This window comes from Mauremys mutica, chromosome 11 (assembly GCF_020497125.1).
Source record: "Mauremys mutica isolate MM-2020 ecotype Southern chromosome 11, ASM2049712v1, whole genome shotgun sequence".
NCBI lineage: Eukaryota > Metazoa > Chordata > Testudines > Geoemydidae > Mauremys > Mauremys mutica.
The window spans coordinates 34,889,720-34,916,761 of NC_059082.1; the positions used below are offsets into that span (position 1 = coordinate 34,889,720).

At 41.7% G+C, this 27,042-nt stretch overlaps 1 protein-coding gene and 1 long non-coding RNA gene across 2 annotated transcripts in view; one reads left to right on the forward strand and one right to left on the reverse strand.

The window, feature by feature from the left end:
* Nucleotides 1–142: 142 nt before the first annotated feature.
* LOC123344661 lies at nt 143–6,783 on the reverse strand. Its single transcript, XR_006572615.1, has 2 exons — nt 6,582–6,783; nt 143–1,121 (listed from the first exon to the last, which is right to left on the reverse strand). It is a non-coding gene; the product is annotated as an uncharacterized LOC123344661 (long non-coding RNA).
* The window catches only part of IREB2 (iron responsive element binding protein 2), a 37,166-nt gene continuing 16,238 nt past the window's right edge, over nt 6,115–27,042 (forward strand). Inside the window, exons 1-9 of the mRNA XM_044981086.1 lie at nt 6,115–6,254; nt 8,565–8,654; nt 12,302–12,467; nt 13,910–14,047; nt 17,169–17,390; nt 19,538–19,607; nt 22,532–22,715; nt 23,531–23,670; nt 25,499–25,670. Coding sequence (XP_044837021.1) covers nt 6,149–6,254; nt 8,565–8,654; nt 12,302–12,467; nt 13,910–14,047; nt 17,169–17,390; nt 19,538–19,607; nt 22,532–22,715; nt 23,531–23,670; nt 25,499–25,670 — 1,288 coding nt within the window. The 5' untranslated portion in view covers nt 6,115–6,148. The remainder of the gene's footprint in view (nt 6,255–8,564; nt 8,655–12,301; nt 12,468–13,909; nt 14,048–17,168; nt 17,391–19,537; nt 19,608–22,531; nt 22,716–23,530; nt 23,671–25,498; nt 25,671–27,042) is intronic.

Below are 27,042 nucleotides of genomic sequence, written 5' to 3' on the forward strand. Positions count from 1 at the left end.
GGTAAAAAGTGTAATAAATGCCTCCATAGGTCTGTTTGTAGGTACTAACTCTCAAGCCACCTGGTACTATGGTACACAAGAAGCTGGAACAGTTATGCTAGCACATCAATCAAACTTCCTTTAATAAAAAACAACAACAAAATTGACAATATGTACATTTATTTACAAAAAGGAAGGGGAACATGTTAAAATTGTGTTGTTTCTGCTGTGTGTGCATATGTGTGTGAAAAGCTGGTGCATGGCACTAGGAAAGACTAGTAAAGAAGCAGGTACAAAACAATCCCACTGGCACTAGAAAGGACAGACCAATCTGAACTGGCTGAATCAGGAGTCCAGCAGGATAAAGGAGGGAGGAGTCGAGGGTCAGATCCAGGAGATGGTGTTCTCGACAGCTGGACTGCACAGATGGGTGACCCCGGGTGAGATCCTGGCAAACCTGCAGCAGCCTAACAGAGGAGAATCCAGTTGTGATAGGCACCTCTGGGTTTCAAGACATATCTGAGCATGTAACTTTAAATGCACCACTCCGGTCAGGATGTATGCAACATCCAGTTCTCTTCCCTTGAAGCTCAGGCCATTGAGGAGCTAGTCTCAAAACTGCTGGTGCGTACGAGCTAGCTGCATTTCTCTAGGATCACTCAATTCTGAAAAGGGTCCTTCCCTCCACAGTGCACGCTGAAGTCAGAGGCCTGTTGGCAACAGTTCCAGCTTAGGTTTGTAGAGATTCGTTTTCCTAAACCAAATCCTGCTGGTGACAGACTGTACCAGCTTCGCACTAGTGAACTGGCCATGTTACGGAGATATACAGTGAAAGGAGAAAGGCATCTTCCTCGTTTCCTTGATACACACATACGCACACACACCACGTGATCTTCCCTCACTCAGGGACTTTACAGTGTCTTGAATATTGTGCCGTATTTGACACAGTACTTGATAATGCTGACAAAGTGCAGGGTCTCTGTATCACAGGTAGTGGTACAGGGCACCAAACCCTCCAACCCTTCTCCCATTAGCCACTTGTTTGTCTCAGCTGCCATTTCACAGGTCACATGCTCCTTGGTCCATTTGTCCACCCACACTTGGAACCGCTGGTGCAGCCGCTTGCTCACTCTTTCATGGGACTACAGAAACAGGAGAGACAAAAAAAATAAAAGGCTACAGCCACCAACATTCAAGATCACGAAACACTTAAAAAGCGAAAACAAATCCACTTCCCTAGGCCAACAGATTTGGGATGTTTAGCTCTGCTGGGGAACTGGCAGTACAAACACTGACCCTTGCCGACTGATCAAGGGAAAGCCTCAGTAAATTGGAGGCAGCGTCTGAACAAGCAGGCACAGCCATCCTTATTCCCCAACTGGAAATCCCCAAAAGCCTCGTGTTCATGAAAATTAAGTCTGTGAAATCAAGTGCTCAGAAGTCATCAAATTCAAAAATCATCAAGTGTTTGTTGAACTCTGAACTATAATGTTAACTCTGCCACAGTGTATATCCTGTATATTTTATGGAATGGATTCAACACTGTGTTAATGAACAAAACAGGGACACACAAAAAATACATGTGCACCAGAGCAGAATTAAACACTCAATAGAAGTAACTTCCAGAAGTTCCTGACTTGACTGCTTGATTATAACCCTCACGCTGCAATAATGCTAAGCTTCTCCTATCTTTTCCTGATTAATGGCAGTGTCAGGTGATGCAAGACTGTAGTCAGCCTTCAATGCAGGTGTTTACAAAAAACAATACAGAAAAAGTCTCACATGCGTGCAAGAATTCCAGCTGGATTAGAAGAGAGGGATGCTGAGATGGATATATTTGTTCCCAACCTCTCACAGCACATGCGTACATGAACACAGCACCCCACTAAAATAAAGTTATTTGTGGACTGAAACAGAGCCTAAGAAATTTCAAACCAAAAAGGAATCTCAGTAAAGTTATGAGTAATTTAATAAAGGGTTAGTTGAAGTTTAACATTGACTTAATTACAGTGGTCAGTCCCGGTAACTACTAAATGTAACCCTTCTGCCCGCCCCTCTGAGTTGACAGCAACAAGGGCCAGGTTCAGTATCTAGGGGTTCCGTTTCAATAACTCAAAGCAAAACTGGCTCGAGCCCCCACCCAGTGACCTGGGACAATTACATACCACCCCCCGGGTGCCTCTAGGAGGCAATACTTCCCCTCTCGCAAGCACAGAGTCTGAGGGTACATCTAGACTACCCGCTGTATCGGCGAGTAGCAATCGATTTCTCGGGGATCAATATATCGCGTCTCATCTAGACGCGATATATCGATCCCCGAAAGCGCTCCCATCGACTCCGGAACTCCACCAGCGTGAATAGTGGTAGCAGAGTCGACAGGGGGAGCCGCGGACGTCGATTCTGCACCATGAGGACGAGAGGTAAATCGATCTAAGATTCTTCGACTTCAGCTACGCTATTCACATAGCTGAAGTTGCGTATCTTAGATCGATCCCCCCCACAGTGTAGACCAGCCCTGAGTGTAGCGAAATCCTTTTAATAAAGGAGGGAAACAATGTGGCATTATGTTGGGGAAACACTACATACAGGATTCATAACACAAACCATGAGCAAAAGACCCACTCTCAAGTAAGTTTGGCAGTATCCTTTTTCCCTCAGGGTCTTAAGTCCAACCACTCAAAAGATCACCCCAAAGTCCCAAAAGTCTCTTGAGTCCAGCAACCCAAAAATCACCCAAAAGTCTCTGTCCCTGGTCAGTGCAGCCCCAGCGTTCAAAAGTTTATCTGAAGAGTTATACCCCCCGCCCCGACCTCCAGCTGGGTGGAAATGGGGGGGGGAGAAAGGGGCACAAGGGGTGTTAAGGGGCACCTGACGTGATCCGAGGCCGACTGCCCTGCCTCTCTGTGGGGTTCTGCTGCAGCCTTCACCATGAGCCGCTCCACTCCACCAGCCGTCCCATGAGCCGCTCCAGCCGTCCCACGAACTGCTCCACTCTGTCCCGCTTCACTCCACTCACCATCCCATGGGCTGCTCCAACCGTCCCACAAACTACTCCGCTCTGCCAGCCACTTAGCAATATATCTTCAGGCTCCCCCACTAGTTAACACAGCACTCAGTGATCTCAGTTCTGAGTAATTTTAGCTCTTTAGTGACATCTATGTGACAAAGCGGGGTTTGATCAAACCTCTTCTCCTGAACATAATTCTGCACTCCGCAAGCTGTGACAGACATTTCAGAAGGTGAGGGAAGAGGAGTTTAATGCATACAGACATATCAACCAAGGGTAGATCTATTTTTTAAAGTACATTTTTGTATTGAAAAGAAAAGGTGGAAAAAAACTGTGCATAGAGGAGTCTGATTCCTATCTTGTATCCATATATTAACATCTGAAATAAAGATATAATCAAAAGACATGTTGTGTAATATGTTCAAAAAAGGGAGAGAAAAGGAAAAATAAATCCCAATAATCAAAATAAGGTGTGGGGGGGGGGAAAGTTCCTAGTTGCAACATATTTTGTCTCTGCTACAGCATATCTGCTGTTCTTCAGGGGCTAAAACTCCAAAATTACTCTGACCAAGAAGATTAAAAGGTAATGGTAATTTGTTTCTTCTGATAAGCCAGTAATGGGATTCCAAACCCACAGCAAATTATCTGAGGTCCTAAAGATATAAAATGTCCAAAGACATGGATCTGAGTAGTGTGGAGATGGTGAAGTCCTTTAAGCAAGTGTCTGTTCATTTCATCAGGGTGCCCTAAAACCCAGCAAACAAGGAACACAAGGAATTATCTCGTTCAGACAGCCTAACAACGGAGTAGCTGGTACACAGTTCCTGTGGGCCACCTTCCATAACTGAAGGTGCAGGAACCTCGTTGACAAAAAGTTCACTGGAGGAAGATTGCAATGGTGCAAAGAACTCACACTCTTGCATACTCTCAAGGACCCAAAATGGCCTGGGGGCAATGTTGGTCAGGGAGGATGTCCAAAAAATGGGCAATGTTGGTTAGTGAGGGGCATAACTAGAGTAGCTAAGAGTGTATCCTAACTGCAGCACATGCTGCTAGGACTTCAGTAGGACCCTCAGTGAAAAGTAAAGAAACTTACATATACTGATGGAAACCCCAACCAGTGCAAGTGACCTGTTCTCCTTTGCCTGAATTTTGCCTGGGGCACAGTGGACAGGCAGTTGCATGGAGGTGTAATTTACATCTGCTATTCCAGGAAAAACAGATCTGTCCCAATCTTTTCTACCTGGAAGCTCAAATATTTGATTTTGGACATTGCACAGCTGTGGGGAGGACATGAATTATCAACTCTTTTTTTCTTCAGTCTGAATTTCAATTCTTATTGGCCTTACAAGTAACACCTCCAACTACTTTAAATTTGTTTATTGACTTGATTTCAAGCTGACTGTGTCCTTTTATTAAAAAATACCCTCTCCTCTGCTGCATTACTAATCCACTTTGTTATTAAATTATAGAATTAATGAAGCCTAATTTACTAATTATTATCTATTCTGTTTACTTTTTGCAGTCAATTCAGCTTGGCCAATGAGAATGGACTAGTCAATTTCACTTGTATTTAGCATCAGCTCCGGATCTGGGATCTCAGGTGATTGGACCACATTGCAATAGTTTGTGCATCACTCTTCAAGCAGATGACAGCAGGGCACAGAGCTCTTTGGTTTGCTAATATGCTCAGTGCTGGAGGAACAATAAAACATCCAGTTGGAGGGATAAGGGAAACATAGACTCATAAGATTGGAAGGGACTTCAAGAGGTCATCTAGTCCAGTCCCCTGCTAACCTGCTCTTAAAAATCTCCAATGGTGGGAATTCCACAACCTCCCTAGGCAATTTATTCCAGTGCTTAACCATCCTGACAATTAGGAAGTTTTTCCTAGTATCCAACCTAAACTGCCCTTGCTGCGATTGTCCGATTGCTTTTTGTCCTATCCACAGAGGTTAGGGAGAATTATTTTTCTCCCTCTTCCTTGCAAGAACCTTTTATGTACTTAAAAAATGTTATCATGTCTCCTCTCAGTAGTCTTTTCTCCAGCCTAAACAAACACAATTTTTTCAATCTTCCTTCATAGGTCATGTTTCCTAGACCTTTAATCATTTTTGTTGCTCTGCTCCAGATTTTCTCCAATTTGTCCACATCTTTCCTGAAATGTGGCACCCAGAACTGGGCACAATATTCCAGTTGAGGCCTAATCAATGCAGAATAGAGTAGAATTACTTCTTGTGTCTTGCTTACAACACTCCTGCTAATACAGCCCAGAATGTTTGCTTTTTTTGGCAACAGCATTACACTGTTGACTCATAGTCAGCTTGTGATCCATTATGACCCACAGATTCCTTTCCCGTTCTCCTTCCTAGGCAGTCATTTCCCATTTTGTATGTGTGCAACCGATTGTTCCTTCCTATGTGGAGTACTTTGCATCTGTCCTTATTGAACATCCGCCTACTTTCTTCAGCCTATTTATCCAGTTTGTCCAGATCATTTTGAATTCTAATCATATCTTCCAAAGCACTTGCAACCCCGCCCAGCTTGTGTCCATCACAGATTTTATATGTTTATTCTCTATGCCATTATCTAAATCCTCAATGAAACTATTGAACAGAACTGGACCCAGAATGGAAGGGGCACTAAAAAGCAGTTTCCCCAAGCTGATGGCTGCCCCAGGGGCACGTGAAATGAACCCGAGCACCCACCCTGCCTGCTGTGAAAGGCCCAGCTGGATGGGGCCTGGGTGCTGCCCTCAGGGCCACCCCCTGCCTTGTGCCCCCAACGCCCCCTGCCTGGGGCACAGCTCAGGGCTGGCACAGCCCCAGTCTGCTCCCGCGTAGCCCAGCACAACCACGGTCTCGCCGGCGCCGCAGGGCACGGAACAAGCGAGTCGCCGGAAGCTGAGGCTCACGCCCAGACTGAGGCTGACCTGACCTGGCACCTAAGCCGCCAGTAAAAACACTTCCCCCAAGCAGCCCCACCCCCTCCTTTATTGAGCCTGGAACTATCGCGAGAGCGGCCGCGCACAGTATCCTCCCCCCTCCCCCCACAGCTCATTCTCACGAGATCTCCGCTGTTTTTCCTTTATTGCCAAGACCCAAAGTCTCGCGCGAGCTGTGTCAACTAATCGGACGGGCGGAACTCATTTCCAGTCTCGCGATGTTTGGTGATGGCTCCGCCCATACGGCCCCCTCCCCGAGTCTTCCTCGTCCCCCTCCCCACGTAGAGTTAATATGGTCGCCAGCGATGGACCCTGCAAGGCCAGGTCAGTGCGAGCCGGGCTCGGCGGGGGAGGGGCGATTCCGCTCCCGAAGGGCCCCGCCTCTGCCCAGCGCCCCCGCGTTCCTGGTCTGGTGCGACCCCCCCCCCCCCCCGCAGTTCGCGGCCTGGCTTGTGCCCCGGCCTGGGCCCGCGACCCCCGCTCGCAGATGCCCCCGGAGTGATGGTTATTGCCCCCCGGTGCCTTTATCGTCTCATCGCCCCCTCCCCCCCCCACACGGACCGGGTCCGCTTTCGACGCCGTCGCTGCCACCCCCCCCCGCAGCCGCCTCCACTATCTCCCGTCCTTTGTTCGGCCCCTTTCCGCTCTCACCGGCAGGCTCGCAGTCCCCGGGCGGGGGGGCTCGGCCGAGTCGGGGTGAGTGACTCCCTTCTCCGCTGGGCAGGGCCTAAGGCGGCGTGGAGAGCCGCCCGTGGGCTCCACTGAGCGGCACCGCGAGCAGCCGCCCTCGCGCTCCTGGCACCGCTCCCTGTAGATCTAACGGTGCTGCGTAGCGGCCCCTGCTGCTGCTGCCCCGCACCCCATCCCAGGGGAGCTCTCAGCCTTCACCACCACCCCCCGTGCCCGCCTTGTCTGCACGCCTCTCAGCTGCCGATCAGGGGCCCGTGCTGCTGACTTCTCCCCCCTCCCCCCGCAGCAACTCCCCCCCCCCCAGCAAAATGGCCAAAAAACTGTTCTGTGATTGGGGAGGGGAGGGAACAGCTATACCGGACCCTGAGCTGAGAAGAGCCCTCAAAACACCTGTTATGAATGGGTTGGAGGAGTCCCAGCGAACATGATGTACTGGGCCCCAAATTTCTCAAGACAGGCCTTTCTGTGACCCAAGTCTCTCAAATCTTATTGGGCTCTTTTCCAAGTCATGGATCACAAATTGTTTGAAAACAATGGATCTCATACTTGTACTCTTCTTGGGTACCTTTTACAATAGATAGGCACAGAGCAGACAGGGCTTTGTTTTTAAACCTTTAATTGAAAAGCTCACCGTGTAGATAACTGAGTCCTATGTAGTTCATTACTTCAAAAGGTTGAAGGGCGTAGGTTCATGCTGTTACTATTTATTAAGCTGCCTCACTTTAAATATTTGTGAATAGATGCCCCATCTCACCAAGTATCTCGCTCCCTTTTTTAAAATTAGTATCTCCAAATCCTTCAGTTATTTTTGTTGACCATTTCTGGTTCCTCTTTAAGTTCATTATCCTGCGAACATTTAAGCACGTGAGTAACATTTTGCCCATAAATGGACTACTTGAGCATGTTTGCAGATTCAGGGCCTTACCATCAAAGCAAAATAATGTGTACAGTACCCATGATGCTTCATTTACATTACAATGAAAATGTAAGCAAAGTAGGAGGTGAAAACATGGCAACCTTCTAAAAAGATAAGCTTCTATTGCTGATACAGTCTTTTAAAATCAACAAAGGCCCTCTGCCTGCAAAAACTTATGCATATACTTAACTTTACTCGCCTGAGTTGTTCCATTGATTTCAGTGTAAATGTTTGTAGGATTGGGAGTGGGTGGTGTCACAGTTTTAACTTTTGTGTTAAAACCAAATTTGAATTTCTTAAACTATATTGAGTTCTTTAAGCCTTCCTAAGAGATATTACTGACGTTCATTTAGGTTAATATTATTTGAGTGGCAATAAATATTCTTTTTGTAAATTCCATTCTTTCTGAAAACAATTTCAAATTAATATGCAGTTCTTTTCTACAGTTTTTTTTATCTTCACTTTTTAAATAAGGTCCGTTATAAAGTGCATTTCTGTCTATTATCCTTAGGTACTTATATGGCTCTTGTTACCATAGTACTTCATAATCTTTAATGTACTTATCCTCACAACTCCCCTGGGAGGTAGGAAACAATCATTTTGCAGATGGGGAACTGAGACTAGATGCCAGATTTTTAGGCACCTAAAGATGCAGATGAAGTGGGTTTTAGCCCATGAAAGCTTATGCCTAAATACATTTGTTAGTCTCTAAGGTGCCACAAGTACTCCTCGTTGTTTTTGCAGATTTTTAGTGGTAATTAGGTACCTAGTGGGACTTACAAAGTTTCCTAGGTGTCTAACTGCCATTGAGTGCCTGACTCCCTAAGAGGTTTTGAAAATCCCACTAGGTACCTATCTGCAAATTTAGATGCCTAAATATCTGACCCTGAGTGATTTGTCCAAGGTCACACAGGGACATCTGTGGTGAAACAGGGAATAGACTGGAATTCTTTTGAGCCCCAGGCTACTGCCTGAACCACTGCACCATCCTTTCTTTCCACTTAATAATTTGCTGCATTATTTTTCAGAATGCCCGTTCCAGTACTTAATTGAAACATTAAATGACAATCCAGAGAAGAAGTTCTACAATATCGCTAAACTTGGGGGCACCAAGTATGGTAATACTACTTTTTAATAGCTTTTTAGAAGTATGGTTCCACTAGTAAATATGCACCAGTTATGTGATGTAGGAGGAGTGACTACATTGTCTTTAGTAGGTTTGTATGAAAGCGTATAATTTTACGCTAAACATGCTGTTTTATTAAGTTGATTAATAATTTGCTTTAAGTGAGATAAAAGGAATGATACTTTTCCCTTAGTAGAAAAGTTTGGTTAAGCGAGGGATACTTCTTGGCCTTTTGTAGGCATAATACTTAATATAGTAATAAAAAACATTTCCATTACAGAAAATAATCATGTCTGTTATGGAATTAACAAGCGGTGACAAAAACAAAAACTCTGTGTTACCTCACATGTAAATAAATGTTTTTACAGAAATGTATTCATGGTGGTCACATACATGCAGAAGAATTATGCATCATTGATTCATTTACTCTAATGACAATCTCATATTTCTTTGAGGATTTCCTTGTGTCACGGTTTAGGGCCAAAAGCGCCTGTATTTCCATGCATGGTCCAACAAGGGTACCTGCTGCCAGGTTTCTGGCTCCCTCACTGTTGTCTTTCCTGGGTGGAGACCCACCTCTTTCTCCCTCCTGACTGGGTATTTCCTGCCTGAAAAGTTCCTTGATTATACTGTGAATTCAACATCAAAGTCAGACTGCCTGCTTTGCCTTTTTTCTCAGAGATGGTTAACAGTGCAGTTGCCACGGTCATAAGTTACCAAACAGCACTTCCTATGCAAGAATATTTATTCTTTGGGTATAAACATTACAGAGAAAACATTAAAGAAATAAAAGAACCTACATGCATGCTAATAAGCTTACCAGAGATCAGCCCAGCTGTCTTTAGTATGAGCTCTGGCAAGTGAGTCCTTCAGCACCCCTCCAAAGAGGTTTCTTTTGTGGTCACAAGTTCATAACAGCCTTAGCTCAAAACTAGTGCACACTTGAAGAATTTAGGCCCTCTTTATACAGTTTGGAGGTATTTGAACTGAAGTAGACAATCAGTAGACAATTGGTTTCTCTCCCTAGGGCTTAGCTTCAAAAGGATGGATTCATAGTGGGTCATTTGCATTCCTCTGACCCCCTCCCACCCCAAGTATTTGGTAGGAAATCCACTTCACGTGTATTGTTCCAAAAAGTCCTTTGAAGTTCCTAATATCTCCCAGAGATTGCACTAATCCTTCCACCTCCGAAACAATTTCCATACAATTCCACGATAGTGCACAAACAGCATTTTCAATACAGTGGATCCCAAAGGTGTTAAATGTAGTTCAGTAAGGTTTAATTCCATAAGATTTGCCCATGATATTCAGGGGGCCATTTAGGGATCTGGGGCAAAAATCTGTCTGGGGATTGGTCCTGCTTTGAGCAGGGGGTTAGACTAGATGACCTCCTGAGGTCCCTTCCAACCCTGATATTCTATGTCTAAGTGTCACATCTTGATTTTAATTTTTTGGGTGAACTTGGTGTTCATGAAAATGATGAAACCAGCTAGAGCCAGACAGACCTTATGAAAGTTTTCTTACAGAGTTCTTCAAATACACCTTTGTTCTGACACGCAGTTGACTTCTCTCTCACAAGGCTGTTCATCTAATAAGTAGAAAACTACACATATATCACTTGGGTTTCATGCATTTTGTGGAGTGAACTTTGTCAGGGGAGTGGGCTTCGTCCAAATAGTCTTGGTTGCTGATGACTTTCCTAAAGCCCAGTTCTGTTCAGTAGGACTACTGCTGCTAATAATTCACTTTCTGTCTGAATGCTTTGGAAAGCTATGAGGAGCAGCAGAAATCACTGGAGCAATTTAGGGCAAAGGACTGTGTAAATGGAGACTGTGAAGGAGTAGACTAATAGTGACTCTCTCCAACAGTCAGAGTGTTGAGTTGGGAGAGGGAGAAGGAGATGTGCCTTCAGAGTTATCAAACACGCATTAAAACAGCCAGAGACTGTTATGAAAGATAGAATTCCAAAGCCGAGCCCCGAGACAACATTCTGGTAGGAATCCTAGCACCTGCATCTTACCGGTCATCCATCCTGGATCTCCTTTGTGCCTCCTCTGTCCTGCAGTTTAAAAGTTCAATTGATTTCTTTGGTTCCAAATTGCTATAGAGAGTCTGATTGTCTTAATATTTAAAGTGGGAGCAGAGGTATTCAGTTATGAAAAAAAATGTAGCTAGGTGACTGAGACTGAAAAACTTTTTCTGGACAGCTCTTGAACGAACACACACACACTGTGTGTGTGGGGGGGGCGGGGGGTAGTGTATTGGAATGCCTTTATTCATTAAAGGGAAGAACACAACTGACAGGGATATAAGATCATTTTGTTCTGGTAGTTTGAATATTAAACACACTTAGTGCTGACATTACACCACATTTATTTTAATCAGATTTCTGTACAATTTGCTTTTCATATGAATCATTTAATTAGAGAATTACAGTGACTGCCTTGTAAAATGTATCTAATGTAGCATAAGCCACCAAACCCTGAAGCAATAGTTTGTAGGCAGACAAAGTCCACGGACTTGGTTGGAACTGCCATTTCATCTGTTTGTTAACATTCAGATCTGAGCTTTGGTCTCTAGAGCTGAAACACTAGTACGTGAACCTGTTTGACCAGTTACCTAGCGTCCTTTATATTTCCCCCTATTACTGTACTTTCATTTGACCACCTGAATTATTGCTCAATGGAATGATGTTTGTGAGCGAATGACTGATCGTATCTAATTTAATACCTAAGAGCTCCTTTTTTGCCTTCATTGGTGACTGGTAGCCCCTTCTTTTTTTTTAATGTCTTCCCCGCCCCCCCGTGTTTTCTCTTCCTTGAAAGTTTCTCCCAATTTTTACTTTGCTGTTACTTTATATTAATCAGTTTAGGTCTAGATTTCTCCCACTTTTAGAGCCCACACTGAGATTATTTCTTGTCTTACTGTCACCTTCTGTGAACGAAGGGGAAACTGCACATAGCAATCCATATTCTGGCATTAAATTCACTCTATACATGGAGTATCATTGCTTCACTGTTCAATCAAGCCATTATTCTCTTCCATTCAAATCCTCCTTGAAAACTCACCTCTTCTGTAGTGCCTACAATAAGTGACTCACTATTCAGTGTTTGTTTTATATATTTAAAAACAAAATCCCCAACCCTCCCAGATGTGCACACTCCTAATCATACTGCTTTAGCCCTCATCCTAACTTGACTGTTTGTCACCCTCACATATTTTGGTCCATCTCTAATAATGTCCTGACCCTGCAATGAGCTTTGTATGATTGGACCTCTACACTTGGGTGGTATCCCATTGACTTCTGTGGGGCTCTGCCTGGATTGACAAATTCAAAGATCATTTTTGGATCAAGGCCATTTTTTTCATAAGCTTTTATACTAAGGACCAGGTCCTCCTCTCTTCCGTGAAACATTGTTGCACCCTTCTGAGTGCTATAAAATAATAATAGAGAACAAATGCACATTGATTGTTTTAGTGTTTCCTTGTAACTGAATTGTATTCTTGTGCTCTGGGCTTGGAATGAATTTCACTGCATGATTTGTCAAATCTCTTTAGGTATAGTAAGGTGCTATTTGTTAAAACATATATAGGTTAAAAGTGTTTCCTTGATTAATTCATTTACTTTCCCGTAACCAGATATTCTGCCTTATTCCATACGGGTACTGTTGGAAACTGCTGTCCGTAACTGTGATGGCTTCTTAGTAAAAAAGGAAGATGCTATGAATATTTTAGACTGGAAAACAAAACAGAATAATGTTGAAGTGCCCTTCTATCCTGCCAGAGTTCTTCTTCAAGACTTTACGTATGTGAAATATTTTCTTTTTTTATTACATTTTTCTAACAAAGTTTTCGAAATCTGTCTTGGTTCACCATGCTCAGTGAGGTTACCAGTCTTCTCTCAGGGCTGAAAACAAAATGAGGTGGCCCTTGTGAAGTTTAAGCATTCCATTAGTGAATGGAAATCCATTGTTTTTGTTTGTTAGTGCACTTTCAGTGATGTTCCTACAATGTAAATAAAGCCTCTGATCCTGCAAGTTGGTCCAAGAAGGCAGATGCGTGTGCCCACATGGAACTTTGCTGGTACTCCATATGGGTGAAGGTTTCTGTCTGCATGGAGTAACTTGCAGAGTAAGGGCCACAGAACCAGCTTGGTGGCACTTTAACTGTAGCAGGATTGTGTGATGATGCAATGAAATATTTAGAAATCTTACTTGTGATAACCCACTTGTTTTACTGGTGCATATAAGTCTACTGAAGTCAATGGGACTACATACATGAATAAGAAAAGCAAGATTTGTCCATTAGAATGTTACCTATAGATTATTGAGATTTGTGGATGTGAGGTGGCTAAAAGGGTTATCCTTAAGCAGCTACAGAATATTAAACTAAGCACATTTAATTTTGCCAAGCTAGGCAGTCATTTATTTGCCAAGAAGCCATGCAGAATAGAGAAGAACTCTGTGTAAGCTCAAAAGCTCATCTCTCTGACAAACAGAAGCTGGTCCAATAAGAGATATTAGTTCACCCAACTTATCTCTCTAAGAAATATCCTAGTAATATAAAAATATATGGAAGTGATTTAAGTGTTTAGTTAACAAATCAAATCATAAGACTTTCATAAAATTTCAGTTTATATCAGTATTCTTTTCCTTTCCTTTAGTTTTATATGTTGTCCTTAAAGAGTGTTTTTTATCTGTAAAATGGGATAATAGTATTTAACCACTTTTGTAATGTGCCTTTCGATCCTGAAATGAATACTGCTATAATATAAGTGAAAAACACAAATTGGAAAGTAGTAGTAGAATATATAGCATATGCATTCATTTGTATAGCAAAGTGGTGGTGTACAGCTACCATACATCCAGAAGTGGCCATTATGCTAAGGTTTCCTCACAGTTCAGGAGCATAACAAGACAAAAGGGCAAATAGCAAATGTAATCAGTTGGCCAAGGAATGTGCATATTCCTATTTGACACAGTTTTGAAATGTGTTGGGTGGTTATGCTTGGGCTTAGGATGACGCACAGTTTTTATTTAGATATATTTAAACAAACCCAGCACACGAATCCTTAATATTCCTTAAAACATGTTAGACAAAGTAAAACAAGCATTACGAGATGGTATTCAAATAGGCTGCTATGGAGGGTGAATTAAAAACAAGCTTCTACAGTTAGCTTTATTTTAGAGAATTGTCATTGCATCATAATACATGTAAAGTGCTATTTCTTTGTTGTTCTTTTGTTAGTGGAATTCCTGCAATGGTGGATTTTGCCGCCATGAGGGAAGCAGTGAAAAATCTTGGAGGAGATCCTATGAAAGTCCATCCTGCCTGCCCAACTGATCTCACTGTTGACCATTCTTTGCAGATTGACTTCAGTAAATGGTATTTAATCTACATAATCCAGTTCTGTTTAATGATTAAATTTCAGGGGGTGGTCAGTGTTCTCAATTGTGCTTTGTTCACTGCTCCTTTGGTAGCATAGAGGAAGCCCATGCAACCATCATGGAGTTACTATGTAATAATTCACAAATATCATATGCTCTATACATTTGATGTAAGGGGGTTTGCTATATGATTTTAAAGTGAATTCAGGCAGGGGTCAGTTGCATATATGTAAGAAAGAAGACAATAGTCTGAGAGAACCACTCATTTACCCGCATTTGAGGGACAATATTAGACCTATTTGCTTCTAACCCCCTCTCAAACCCATATCGTGTTCCATGGACCCGTTACAATCACAGATTGTAGATGCATGGAAACCTAAGACAAAGGGCTTCTTGGGGGATAAAAGACATTCTCAAGCTGTGAGGACAGTAGTTGTCAGGGGCTGTTCAGGAGCAAAAGGCTGACAGACACATCCCTAAGGAGGACCTCTGAAGCCATTGGACCTTTTTAAGCTTCCAAGTGATGGTTAAGTTTAAACAGTACTTTGTTTTAAGAACATAAGGATGGCCATAATGGGTCAGACCAATGGTCCATCTAGCCCAGAATCCTGTCTTCTGGCAGTGGCCAATGCCAGGTGCTTCAGAGGAAATGATCAGAACAGGTAATTATCAAGTGATCCATCCCCTGTCGCCCATTCCCAGCTTCTGGCAAACACAGAGGCTAGGGATGCTTCAGAGCATGATTTTGCATCCCTGTCCATCCTGACTAATAGCCATTGATGACCTTCTTCTCTATGAACTTACCTAGTTCGTTTTTGAACCATGTTACAGTCTTGGCCTTCACAACATCCTATGGCAAAGAGTTTCACAGGTTGACACTGCATTGTATGAAGAAATACTGTCTGATCCCTCAGAAAGCTGTCTGGTCCCTATATTGACTGCGGGTCATACCTCTTGAAGGGCAGACCCAGTTGGGCCTGCTGAAAAATCACACTGGTACGCTGGGCTGTAGCCCAAGACCAGTCTGAGATTGGCAGAATCGCAAAATCCCAGCCCAGGCAGCTAGAGGCATAAGACCTCATACCTGAGGAGGTACATGCAGAGAGACTAGAAAAGGGGTCAGAGGCAGTGATGTCATGAGATTGTGTCTGGAAGTTTTGACAGCATGGAAAAGAAAAGCTTTAAATTACACTTACCTTTTGCCTCACTCATGTAACAGTATGTCTACATAGCAAAAGCTGTGCATGTGCTAGCCTACTCAAGCTAGCTTGAATCCAACTAGCATGACTAACAATAGTGGGGAAGACATCACCGTGAGGGATAGTAAGCAGAGTATGTACCATGGAGCTGTGCCAGGCTTGTGCTACCCATGCAGAAGTCTGTACTGCACTGTCTTCACTGCTTTTGTTACTCTGCTAGATGGAGTGAAGCTAGCCCATGCACAGATTATGCTGTGTAGACATACCCTATGTGATTACAGCTCCTTTTCTTCTTTCAAAGCATGTAGCCTCCCAAAGAGCATATTGACCGGTCTAAACTGGTTAATAGTGATTTCAGTCTCTGGTGAATTGAAAAAATTCAGAACTGCTGTGAAAGACAGTCTTGTGCACATTTGGTTTTTGGGTGGACCTTTTAAATACATACACAACTCCAATTTTGGCAATAGTAATTTAGAAGAATGAAAAGCAAGAAAGTACAGTAGGACCAAGTTAACCGAGCCTCTATTATCCAGCTCTCGGTATTAACCAAATCACCAGCCATCTCAGGCTGACAGTAGCTGGGCTCGGGCTGTCAGCCCCAGGTGGCTGGGACTCCTGCTGTCAGCCTGAGCCCCAGCTACCTGGGGCTGACAGCCCGAGCCCTAGCCACCCATTCTCCAGTTTATCCAGGTTTTTGGTTATCCGATCTGCCTGTGGTCCCAATTAGACCAGATAATTGGGGTTCTACAGTATAGCTGTGAAATTAAGATTTTGTGATATTGCTTCTCTGGCAGACCAGGTTCTTTTTTTAATCCTTCCTTGTGTTTGAAGGGAAAAGCCCAAATTGTGATTAGTTGAGTCTGAAATTATCAGAAAGGCCAAATGTTGGCAGGAGATCTCAACGTGCTGCTTTCTACTGATATATCCAGTTCCACTAGTTCACTGTTGGAAAGTCCACAGAAGTCAGTCAGCATCTGCTAAAGTGTGATATGAGGCCCTTCCCCAAGATGCTGCATCTGCTGCGTCTGCATTGCTTCCAATTCCCGCTAGCCGAGGGATTGTGAACTGAGCTTAGATTCAGACAAAATGCCCTGTGAGGTGGTATGGTATCCTGCCACTAGACAATGGAAATGTGTTCTTTTTATTTTAGAGCAGCAGAAACATTGATAGCCCTGTTTTTCAATGTGGCAAATTATTGAATGTAACCATTAGAGGTAAAAAGTCAATCATCTTTCACAGTGGGTTTTTTCAGTGTGTTCATGTTAAGGTTGAGTGTAGTGTAAATAGAGTGTAGTATGGTAAACATGTAGGTGGTTTTAAAAATGTTTACCTACAGTGTTTTATGTATGTACTTATATTATTTTCTTGAGCCTGAAGTATAATAATTTTATATTTGTAGTAATAAAATGTGTTTATTGCTTGAGCCCTTATTTCCAAAACACAATTAAATATAAAATATCACAACTGCTTCCTTGAGTAAACTGTAGCAAGAGACAATTCCCCAGGGATCTAACAAATGTTGACAGTGCTGCAATAGAGAGTAAAACCAAACACAATCTCCAACCCTTCCCTGGGACAAGACTTTCGTCACATCCCTTCCGACCTTGAGTAAACAGTGCAAGGACTATCTGTGTCCTGTTAATAAATGTGGTGTTTGGCAGACCAATCAGGTGAGTAAGTAGTTTATATGGCAGATAATACAGTTCCTTTTAGAAAAGCTAAAGGTCAGTACAATTTATTTTTGTGTGGTCACCATGCTGTATTCTTTGGTTAACTAAACTTACCCAGTGACACTTTACTTTGCACCAGGGTTGTAATAAAATGGTGACCTTTTAGATACAGTTGGTCGTTTGTTGGGGGTATTTTTTCAGTAGGAAAATGTTTTTATGCGCTTGTTTCATTTTCTGTTTACAATGACAGTGCAATACAGAATGCTCCGAATCCTGGAGGTGGTGACTTACAGAGGCCGTTGGCAAAGGTTTCTCCACATAAAGCGCAGCCTCGGAAGGTACCTTGCAGGGGCCAGACTGGCTGCAAAGGGCCATGTGATGCTGGAGATTCAAGTGGTAACTCAGGAAAATTTTCTGCGCAGATTGAGAATACTCCTATCCTCTGTCCATTTCATCTTCAACCAGTGCCTGAGTATGAAATGCTTTTATTGCTAACATTTAATTGTCAAATCCTTCTTTTGCTGGAGGGAATTATGGTTGTGTTTTACCGACTGGAATGCAGGCCCTTTTTGTGTGCTGTCTCCTAGTTCAGCACTTCCTTTTAGTTTGCAGTGCTTTTGGTTTAAATTTAAGGTTGAGCAGAACAATTGTACCATGCTATCAAATGATGCAGGCTTGTCCCCAGAGCAACAGTACAGCTTTTAAAGTGTTTGCCTGCCTTGTGAAAGCCTGTTGGCTAATTATAGCTAGCTTTTTGGAGTTAATTGTAAAATTTAAATATTGCCTCCAAAATACAAAAAAGTAAGCTGTCTGTCCTCCACAAAGCAGGCAGTGTGCCTTAAGCTGCACTGAAGGAGCCTCTTGGTTGTCATCCAGAATGCCTGCAACAGCTGACAGAGATGCTGCTCTATGCTAAATATGCCTTTCTGCATCTCCGTCCACTCCACCCAGAAACAGGCCTGAGCATTTAGGATGATGTCTAACACCACAGGTGTTTGAACTGACCTAAAACAGGAGAAGAACTTAGGTAAAGCATTCTGTAGAAGGTCATTTATCTGGTGGTTGATTGTCTTTTTAAATTTGAGCTGGAGACTTGCCTCATTTCCTTGTAAGGGCAGTGATACATAGGAACAGTGCTCTATAAATTAGTTAATGTAATAAGGCACAGCTGAAACTTTGGTTTAAATCTGAAAGTCCCTATTGTTTTATATTTCATATAAATGATTTACAGAAGGTTTAAACTCCTTTCTTTCCTGATAAGAATTGGGCATCCCCATACTAGCTAAGAAAGCAGTCTATATATCATCCCCCAGGCCACAAATAACCTCTAATCCATCTGTCACTTGAGTTGAAATGCAGCATTACATCTTGGCTGTATGTGACACCCCACAAAGGCCTCATCTGCTTGCCTTTTCCCAAGATTCATTTATTTATAGGTCCTTTTGCAGCACTCAATCTATGACAATTACATGCAATAACCCTCATCTTTCAACTGCCACCTAGCTTCTCTGATAGATTGGCTAGATCTGTCTTTCTGTGGCTGACATATCTAGAATTTCAATGCTATATCAAAGAGGAGACCCACAACAATACAGTATTTGGATTGTTGCAATTTAAAAATATATATATATATATCAATCTCTTTTGCTTTTTTCCAGACAGAAACAGAAATGTGATGAGAAAAGTTAAATGTTTTCTGCAATCTGGATGTTGCTGATACCAGTACACCCTTTTCTACCAGCAGTGGCATTCATTAAGCTGCAGTTTGAGTGATGACTGTCCCTTAGACCTTTGTAAAACAATACACCATATGACCTTCCTCTATTGCAGAAGAGAAAGGGGGAAAGGTCATGATGTAAAATGCAGCCCTAAAATATAATTTAGAGAAGGGCTTTTATTACTTTCTCTCACAAAAAAGCTCCCAGAGAAGCAGTAGCTATAAAAACACAATCCAGCAACGAATTTCACTCATTTAATAAAATGATGCTTTTCATTACAAACACATAGGAAAGTTAGTCATCTGCGTTTATGTTTAGACACTGTGGTGGTGAGCGCCTATATATAAGGAAATGAATACAGTTCCGGGAAGACATTTACAAATAAATTATATGGTATCTTATTGGTGTTCTAGTCAGCAGTTAGAGGACCAGAGTTGAAAACGATCAATTCTCTTGCCAGCAATAACATAAATCAGCCACCTTATTTCTTTCCCAACATCAAATTGCTTGTGGTAAGCAACTCCTACGAATATCACTTAGAAGTACCTTCCTTGTTTGACAGTGCAGTTATTGTAGTCCCTCACACTGGGAAGGTATCTTTTTCTGATGAGTGTTTTTTGAGGTTACTTGCTTCAGGCAAATTAGAGCTAAAAATTCTCATTTATGCTGTGTGTGATGAGAAGACCAGTCCCTTTCTCTGCTGTTTTCAGAGGGCATCTTCTCCTTTCCTCACTTCCTTGTTTGAAAGAAATTGCCTCAGTTGTGTCTAAAAGGATTTAAAAGAATGCCGCTATTTGCAGCGATGAATGAGCGGTCCAGCAAATAGAAGCAAAAAGCAAATCTCATTGTTTATCATTCAAAACATGCCATTGTTTATCAATTAATTTTAATTAATTTCTAGGCCTGAAACAGTGTTAAAAAACCAAGAGGTGGAATTTGGCAGAAATAGAGAGAGGCTTCAGTTTTTTAAGGTATGCCATTTTTTTCTACAGCCCTCTTATTATATTTTTTCATTTGATTTGATGTTTTGTCAAGCTTTCAAATGGCCGTGGTAGTTCATGATGGTAGAGGGGGATTTATTATATCACTTTCAAAATGTCAGGTTTTCAAGTCAGAATTTTGAGTGTATATTAGTACAGCTGATTAGTGCATAACATGATGATACAATTTTTTGGAAGAATGCCCAAGTAATTAATGACTCTTAGGCATTGTAGAGCCCTAATTAAAATGTGTGTGGGTTTTTTAAAGGAGGAAGGGTACAAAATATTAATAGAAATAGTAAATAAGCTAATATTAACTGAAATACTGGATTTATTTGGATTTAAACTTCTCCCAAGTGTTTGTAACCCAAATATCAATAGTATGGTGTTCAAACCTGAGAACCGGAAGTGATGCTAACTGGAAACAAAAGTGAAACTGACCAGACACTAAGGACTTGATACTTTGAGGTGCAAAACATCCTAAATTTCCATTGAAATGAAAGTGTGTTGAGAGCTCTCAGCACCTCAGAATTATCTGCTGCAGATTATCTGTCTGCGTCTCTGCAGGTTAACTGCTTTATCAGTCCAAAAGTGTTTTCATCTAAAGTGTCATAGGAATTTTTAGCAGGTAGACAATAGAGCCCATATACTTAAAAGTTGGTACTGTCTATTGAATCAACAATCATCAGCCTTAAGAGGATTGGAAAGAGGTGCCATATATGAGAGATTTTAAAGCCTAAATACAGCTGAGTTTCACACCAGCCTTATCCCTAGACAAAGCCCTGATCCTGGAAATCTCTGTTTAAGCCAATAGTCCAATTTAAATTAGTGGGACTACTTCTGAATGGGATTTGGGTACAAGTCATTGCCACTCTGATAACCAGCTAGCAGTTGTGGTGGGGTTGCTTTACTGATGTAAGTCATTTCTCCCTTCCTCTGATTCAGTGTGTTTCTGTAGTGCTTGCTGCTAGCCTAGGAACTTGTGACCTGAACTCTGATAACTATAAGGCAGCATGATGTGCTGCTATTCAGTCAACAGACAGGATACCTAACTATGTATGTTGCTGATTGGCTAGGGCATTTTTCTTCTGTAATACCATTACATATAATTACAGTAAAAGCTGTTTTATCCGGCACTTAACCAACCAGAAAGCTCTATAAACTGGCATTTCTGAACTTCATTGAAATTCTGGTTTGTAGTCCGGTTGGCATGGGGCTGGTGCACAGGCAGGGGTGCAGAGTGTGGGCTTTGGGGGAGGGAGTTTGGGTGTGGGAGGGCGTTCAGGGCAGTGGGTTGGGGTGCAGGCGTGTCAGATCTGGGGGGATGGTCACCTTGGGCGGCTTCCCCCAAGCGGCAACTTGTCCTGGCTACTCCTAGGTGGAGGTGCAGCAGGCAGCTCCGCACTCTGCCCCGCACTGAGCGCTAGCTCCACAGCTCCTGTTGGCTGGGAACCGCAGCCAATGGGAGCTGCTGGGCCGGCGCCTGCGGGCAGAGGCAGCGGGCAGAACTACCTGTTGGGCCTCCACCTAGGAGCAGCCAGGACAGGTCGCCACTTGCGGGGAGCCGCCCAAGGTGACCATCACCCCGGATCCAGCACCCTGCACCCCAACTTACTGCCCCAAGCCCCCTCCCGCACCCAAACTCCCTCCTTCTTTGTTAACCCATATTTTTCACTTACCGGTACCCCTTATTTCCCCAACATGCTTGATAAAACAGCTTTTAGTGTAATTTAACACATAACCAACTAAGAAAGAAAGAAATTAACAAAGTGCAATTCTACTCTGAAAAGTAACTCTGAAAATTGGGTTTCCATGTTTGTGATCTGAGTTTACAAGTAAACAGGTGACATTGTAAACAAGAAGCAGGCAGCATTATTTCCTGAAAATTTAAACAAACTTGTTTGTCTTCACGATTGGCTGATCAAGAAGTAGGACTAAGGGGATTTGTAGTCTCTAAAGTTTTACATTGTTTTGTTTTTGAGTGCAGTTATGTCACAAAAAATTCTACATTTGTAAGTTGCACTTTCATGATAGAGATTGCACTACAGTACTTGTATGAGGTGAATTGAAAAATACTATTTATCATTTTTAGAGTGCAAATATTTGTAATAAAAATAATATAAAGTGAGCACTGTACACTTTGGATTCTGTGTTGTAACTGAAATCAGTATATTTGAAAATGTAGAAAACATCAAAAAATATTTAAATGGTATTCTATTAACAGTGCGATTAATCACGAATAATGTTTTTAATCGCTTGACAGCCCTAGTAAAAAGATGTTTTTCTAAGTGCCAGCTTTGCAATCTCAGCCAAGTTTGTGAGAATTAATCTGTATTTTTTGCAATCTCATAAAACATAATCAGTACCGATGGTTCTGCTGGCCAAGTATTACCTTTGGTTACACTTGTGCTTTCCCATTGTCTCAGTTCAGTGACATCTGTGTGAGCCCATTGCTTTCATTAGGTTTGTATATATAAGTGATTATGAATTTAGTAAATAATTTTGTTGATGAACAGGAAGGAATAGAATCCAACTCATTCTCTCATAGCTGTAATGGCTTTGCAGTACTAACAAGGGGAATGAAAACCACAGCCAGGAATATCAGAAGATGTGTGTCTATATACCCACAGGAAGCAGATGTGTGGATTTTTACATAGTCACTTTTCAGAGTAGAACCATGTATAAATGCTGAAATTGTGTATATCCCAACTTACTTGAACAGCCAATTGTATGTGAAGAGCAAGTACGATGATGTTCATTTTTTTTTATTCTTTATTATGTGTTCTTTAAAGTTATGTGGTTTTATGTCACTAAACAGAGTTTAGCACACCTTCTTTACAAATGCAAAACATCCTGGTTGATTTAAATATAACACAATAACCTTTTTTTTATTCTCTCTCAAAAAAAAAATATAGTGGGGTTCAAAGGTTTTTAGGAATGTTGCTGTAATTCCACCTGGAACAGGAATGGCACACCAAATGAACTTGGAATATTTGTCAAGAGTTGTTTTTGAAGTTAAAGATTTCCTATATCCCGACAGTGTAGTTGGCACAGATTCTCATACAACTATGGTAAATGGTTTGGGGATCTTGGGATGGGGTAAGTATTTGGTACATGACTTGATAATTTCAGTTGCATTTGTAAGTTTTTGGTTTTTTTACTATCTAAAATAATTACTATTTAATACTTTTTTCATATTGGATATTTCTCTGTTTCAAGCCTAACAGCATTTCAGAACTTGAAATTTTATTTAGGGGAAACATATTTTGAAGATAGAGTTTCATAACATACAAATAATGGACTGAAATTGTTTGCAGTTCTTCTAAAAGAAACTAGAAAGATTCCATATAGTAAGGCCAGTTTCATTCCCAGGATAATAGTGATTCACAACCTAAACAGTTGGGTTTTTAAGACATTTATATAATGCATAGATGAGCGTTTTGATGTTGTCCCTGGAAATCAGTCAAGAACTGTGTATCCTGAGAAGGGATTTGAAGGAAATGATAATATTGCAAAGCTCTTGTTACTGTAGTTAGACGCACATTGGCATGGAAGTGTGGGGAAGCTTCCATGGCTGTTGTCCATGCTGCGTGTGTTCTCTGGATGAATAGAAAACTTCTATCCAACACCTTTCACCAGCAATAAATTGCTTTTTTTTCTAATTTAAAGAAAAAAATTATAAGGAAATTAATTCAATGTTCAGATAAATACTGTTTTTTGAATGTGTAGTATGAAATTCAGATAAATATTAGTATAGTTGTTATAGAAAATCAGTAGTAGATATGGTACACAAGGATGTGTTATTGTACAGATTATTATAGCCTTTAACTTCATTAGACTTTAATATGCACTTCAAAATGTTTATTAGGTCAGTTACTTAGCACAATAAAACCAGTTTAATATTCTCCCTCCAGGTGTTGGCGGTATTGAAACAGAAGCAGTAATGCTGGGAATGCCAGTTGCACTCACTTTGCCTGAGGTAGTTGGGTGTGAGCTGACAGGCTTAGCCAGCCCACTTGCTACATCCATAGATGTTGTTCTAAGCATTACTAAGGTAATTTAGAATACTGTTTAATCCTAAATCAAGCAGACTTTGTTATTGTGGGAGTTCTAGCCGAGATGCTTGGAAAGTGAAAGAAAAGGCTGCATCAGAAACTGTGCATGTATCATTAACTGTAGCTATATGAAATGGCAAGATCTCTATTAACCCCTAAGTACGCATCTGCTCATTTAAGTCCTATTTATTTTCTTTTTACCAATGGTCCCTTAGAGGCCATACATATAACTATGTATTTACAGACATTTTATAAATGTAACTAATGTCAGTGTTCCCTAGTGAGAGCCTTTACGCAGTCTCTGCAATGGAAAAACCCTCCTGTTTGACTCTTGGCTCCAAAGTGTTTCTGCAAAACCCTGCTTTTGCTCTCAACCTGGGGTAAATCAGGAGTAACTTCACTGAAGTCAGTAATTACAACAGTATAACGGAAATGTAGTGAAAGGAGAATGCGGCCCTGTCTCTCGGGATCTCCACTCCTGGGTTTTGTGGCCTCTGGTAAATGGTGTCAGAGTGATTCATGTCGGTATGGTGAACGCTTCCTTGCTGGTCAGATCCTTAGCAAGATTTAATCAGTTTGTATTTTTTCAGTTTTTCACTGCACTTGGAGTTTTGTCCTTATAAATCAGAAAGTGTAAGAGGGGGTAAATATCAATGAGTCCCTGCTCTCCAAGCCCAATGAACTAGTTACAGTGGATTGCACCATCAGACAGAATAGCCTTGTTAGATTTCTGTTCCCAGTTTCTTGTTTCCCAGGATACCCTAGCTGTGAATGCAGCATGCTTGGCTCCAAGAGATGAGGAGAGTGTAATAATTGGAGATATACCCATCTCCTAGAACTGGAAGGGACCTTGAAAGGTCATCGAGTCCAGCCCCCTGCCTTCACTAGCAGGACCAAGTACTGATTTTTGCCCCGATCTGTAAGTGGCCCCCTCAAGGATTGAACTCACAACCCTGGGGTTTAGCAGGCCAATGCTCAAACCACTGAGCTATCCCCCCCGTTTACCAGCAGCCATGCTAGCCTAAGGAGGACAGGTGTTGGCATCCTGGAAGGATTAGTGAGGCAGCGTACAGTGCCTCAAAATGAATGGGGGCTATTCCAGGAAAATTGGGGGACCATCAGGGATAAGGCAGCACTTAGGTTTCAATGACTGCACCCAACATACTAGTAGTGTCGCTTTGCTTAACTATGTTAGTTCCAGTGTGGTGGTTTTATTTTCAGAGTTGTTCCAGCGACATGTGTCGCTGCTTAGATATTTGTGATTTGTCTTCTCATTCTGACCTCTACAAATATCTTTTCCCTCACGCAGTTATCCCATTCTTGTCATTACCATCCACTGTTCTCTAAAATTTCACTGCCTTCACAGCTAGGGTACCTTGGGGAACAAGAGAGGGGGAATAGTGTCTAACTAGGCTTTCCTCATGACAGTACATAGCACTGTCACTAGTTCACTGGGCTTAGAGTAGAGCTTTAAATTCCTTCCTCTGAATCTTTACCACCTTGACTACCAAATGTTGCCTTGTGAATTCCTGACTCGTCCTAGCAACACTTTAAAAAGCATGGTACACTCACTGCTTGAAAATCTGCTGAACTGAGTCGGTGGGGAGAGATATCTTAAGGGTTTTTACCTCTGTTGGAATCCAGTCTAAGTGATAAAGTTTTGAAGTTTGAAGTTTGTGGACACAATTTAGGTATAAAGAAGTTTTGCGCTGTATTTCATTTTGTAAAATTAGTAATGGTTACTAATTTCATACTGTTGTACCAAACATTCCTTGTAGTATATCTTCTATTCAGATGTTTTATAGTTCTATATTTCATTTTTAACAGCAACTCAGGCAAGCAGGAGTGGCTGGAAAATTTGTTGAGTTTTTTGGAACTGGCGTTTCCCAGCTGTCTGTAGCTGACCGAACCACAATAGCAAATATGTGTCCTGAATATGGTGCTATTCTGAGCTTTTTCCCTGTTGATAATGTGACGCTAAAGCACTTAAAGCATACAGGTAAGGATGAAATTAAGGTAAAACACACATGATTCAGCATATTAGCATTTTAAACTCACATGGCAAGTATTTTTATCTAAAATTGCATCATGCATTCCATTTGGACAGTATTTTTCTTCAGGATTATAACCTGCTTGATGGAGATAATGTAATGAGTTCTGCTGTGCAGTAACATTCTGTGTCATGGGGAGCTACTCTGCAGATCCCTCCCATGAATAGCCTCATGGACACAACGGAATTTTAAATTTAATAAAAAATATATTACTTTAATGAATATCAACTACCTTTTTCTGTGGAAGTGGCCATTGGGTCTTGGAGATTATTAGCATGTAAATTTCCTTGTGGCACTACATTTCATTAATTAAGCTTTTTCTAGTTAAGCTAGGAAATAATTTTTTAAAATAAATCTTGACAGATGGATAGCTGGCGTGCCTCTGAAGCTTGTACCAAATCTGGTTATATTATGTCTTCTTTGATCAGTCTGATCATTGCCATCACTGTTCAGGGTCAACTTATTCTTAAGCATGCAGAGGTCTTCTTTGTCAAGACAGACCATTTTCCCGCCCCTGCATGAGTTATTCTATAAGGCCAGGTATGGCAACATGGTAAAGTGGTTCCTCTTGACAATTAATGAAATCTTCCTTTTATATTACGGGAAAAGATTCGTGAGCATATATTTAAAAGTGGTTTCTGCCAGGATGGGTTAAGCGTGATTTGCCTTGTCACTACGGACCTCACAAACCATTACTTCATCTAACCAGTGCTTGAAACAGTGTTAGAGACTCAGTTATATGTGGTTCAGACCAACCAAGTAAACCATGTTTAATACATATAATCAAAATTGGTTTTAACCCATGTTTAAAATGGTTTATAACAATTTGAAAACAAGTTCAGACAGAGTTTGGTGGCTGCTGGGAAACTCAGCCTGCCAAGAATGGTCTTTTGCAGGATTATTTTGGTGTCTCAGTTTAGTTGGTTTTTGAGTTATCTTTTGGTTTCTCCCTTGTCACCTCCTATAAAAGTGAAATTCAGTTACTCCTCTTGCCTAATTTGGCTCAAAGGATCAAGAAGTGTTTGCTGACGCTCCCCATGGACCATGTCATAATGAGAAGGGTATCTGCTGAATGAATGTTCCTTTTCTGAGTTCCATCTTAGGCTGCAGTGAGGTGATCAGATGAAAATGAAAAGAGCTCTTAATTATGAACTAATAGTACATATGCTTTCAGGAAGCTATTCAGTTTGTGTACCGTGTCAGTCCTTGTTTCAAAGATTGAAGTACTGTATTTCACTTGCAGATTTTGTGTCTGCTCAACAAGCTGCTAATAGAACAGAGGTAGAATGTATATGGAAGATTATATGGCAAGAAGACATA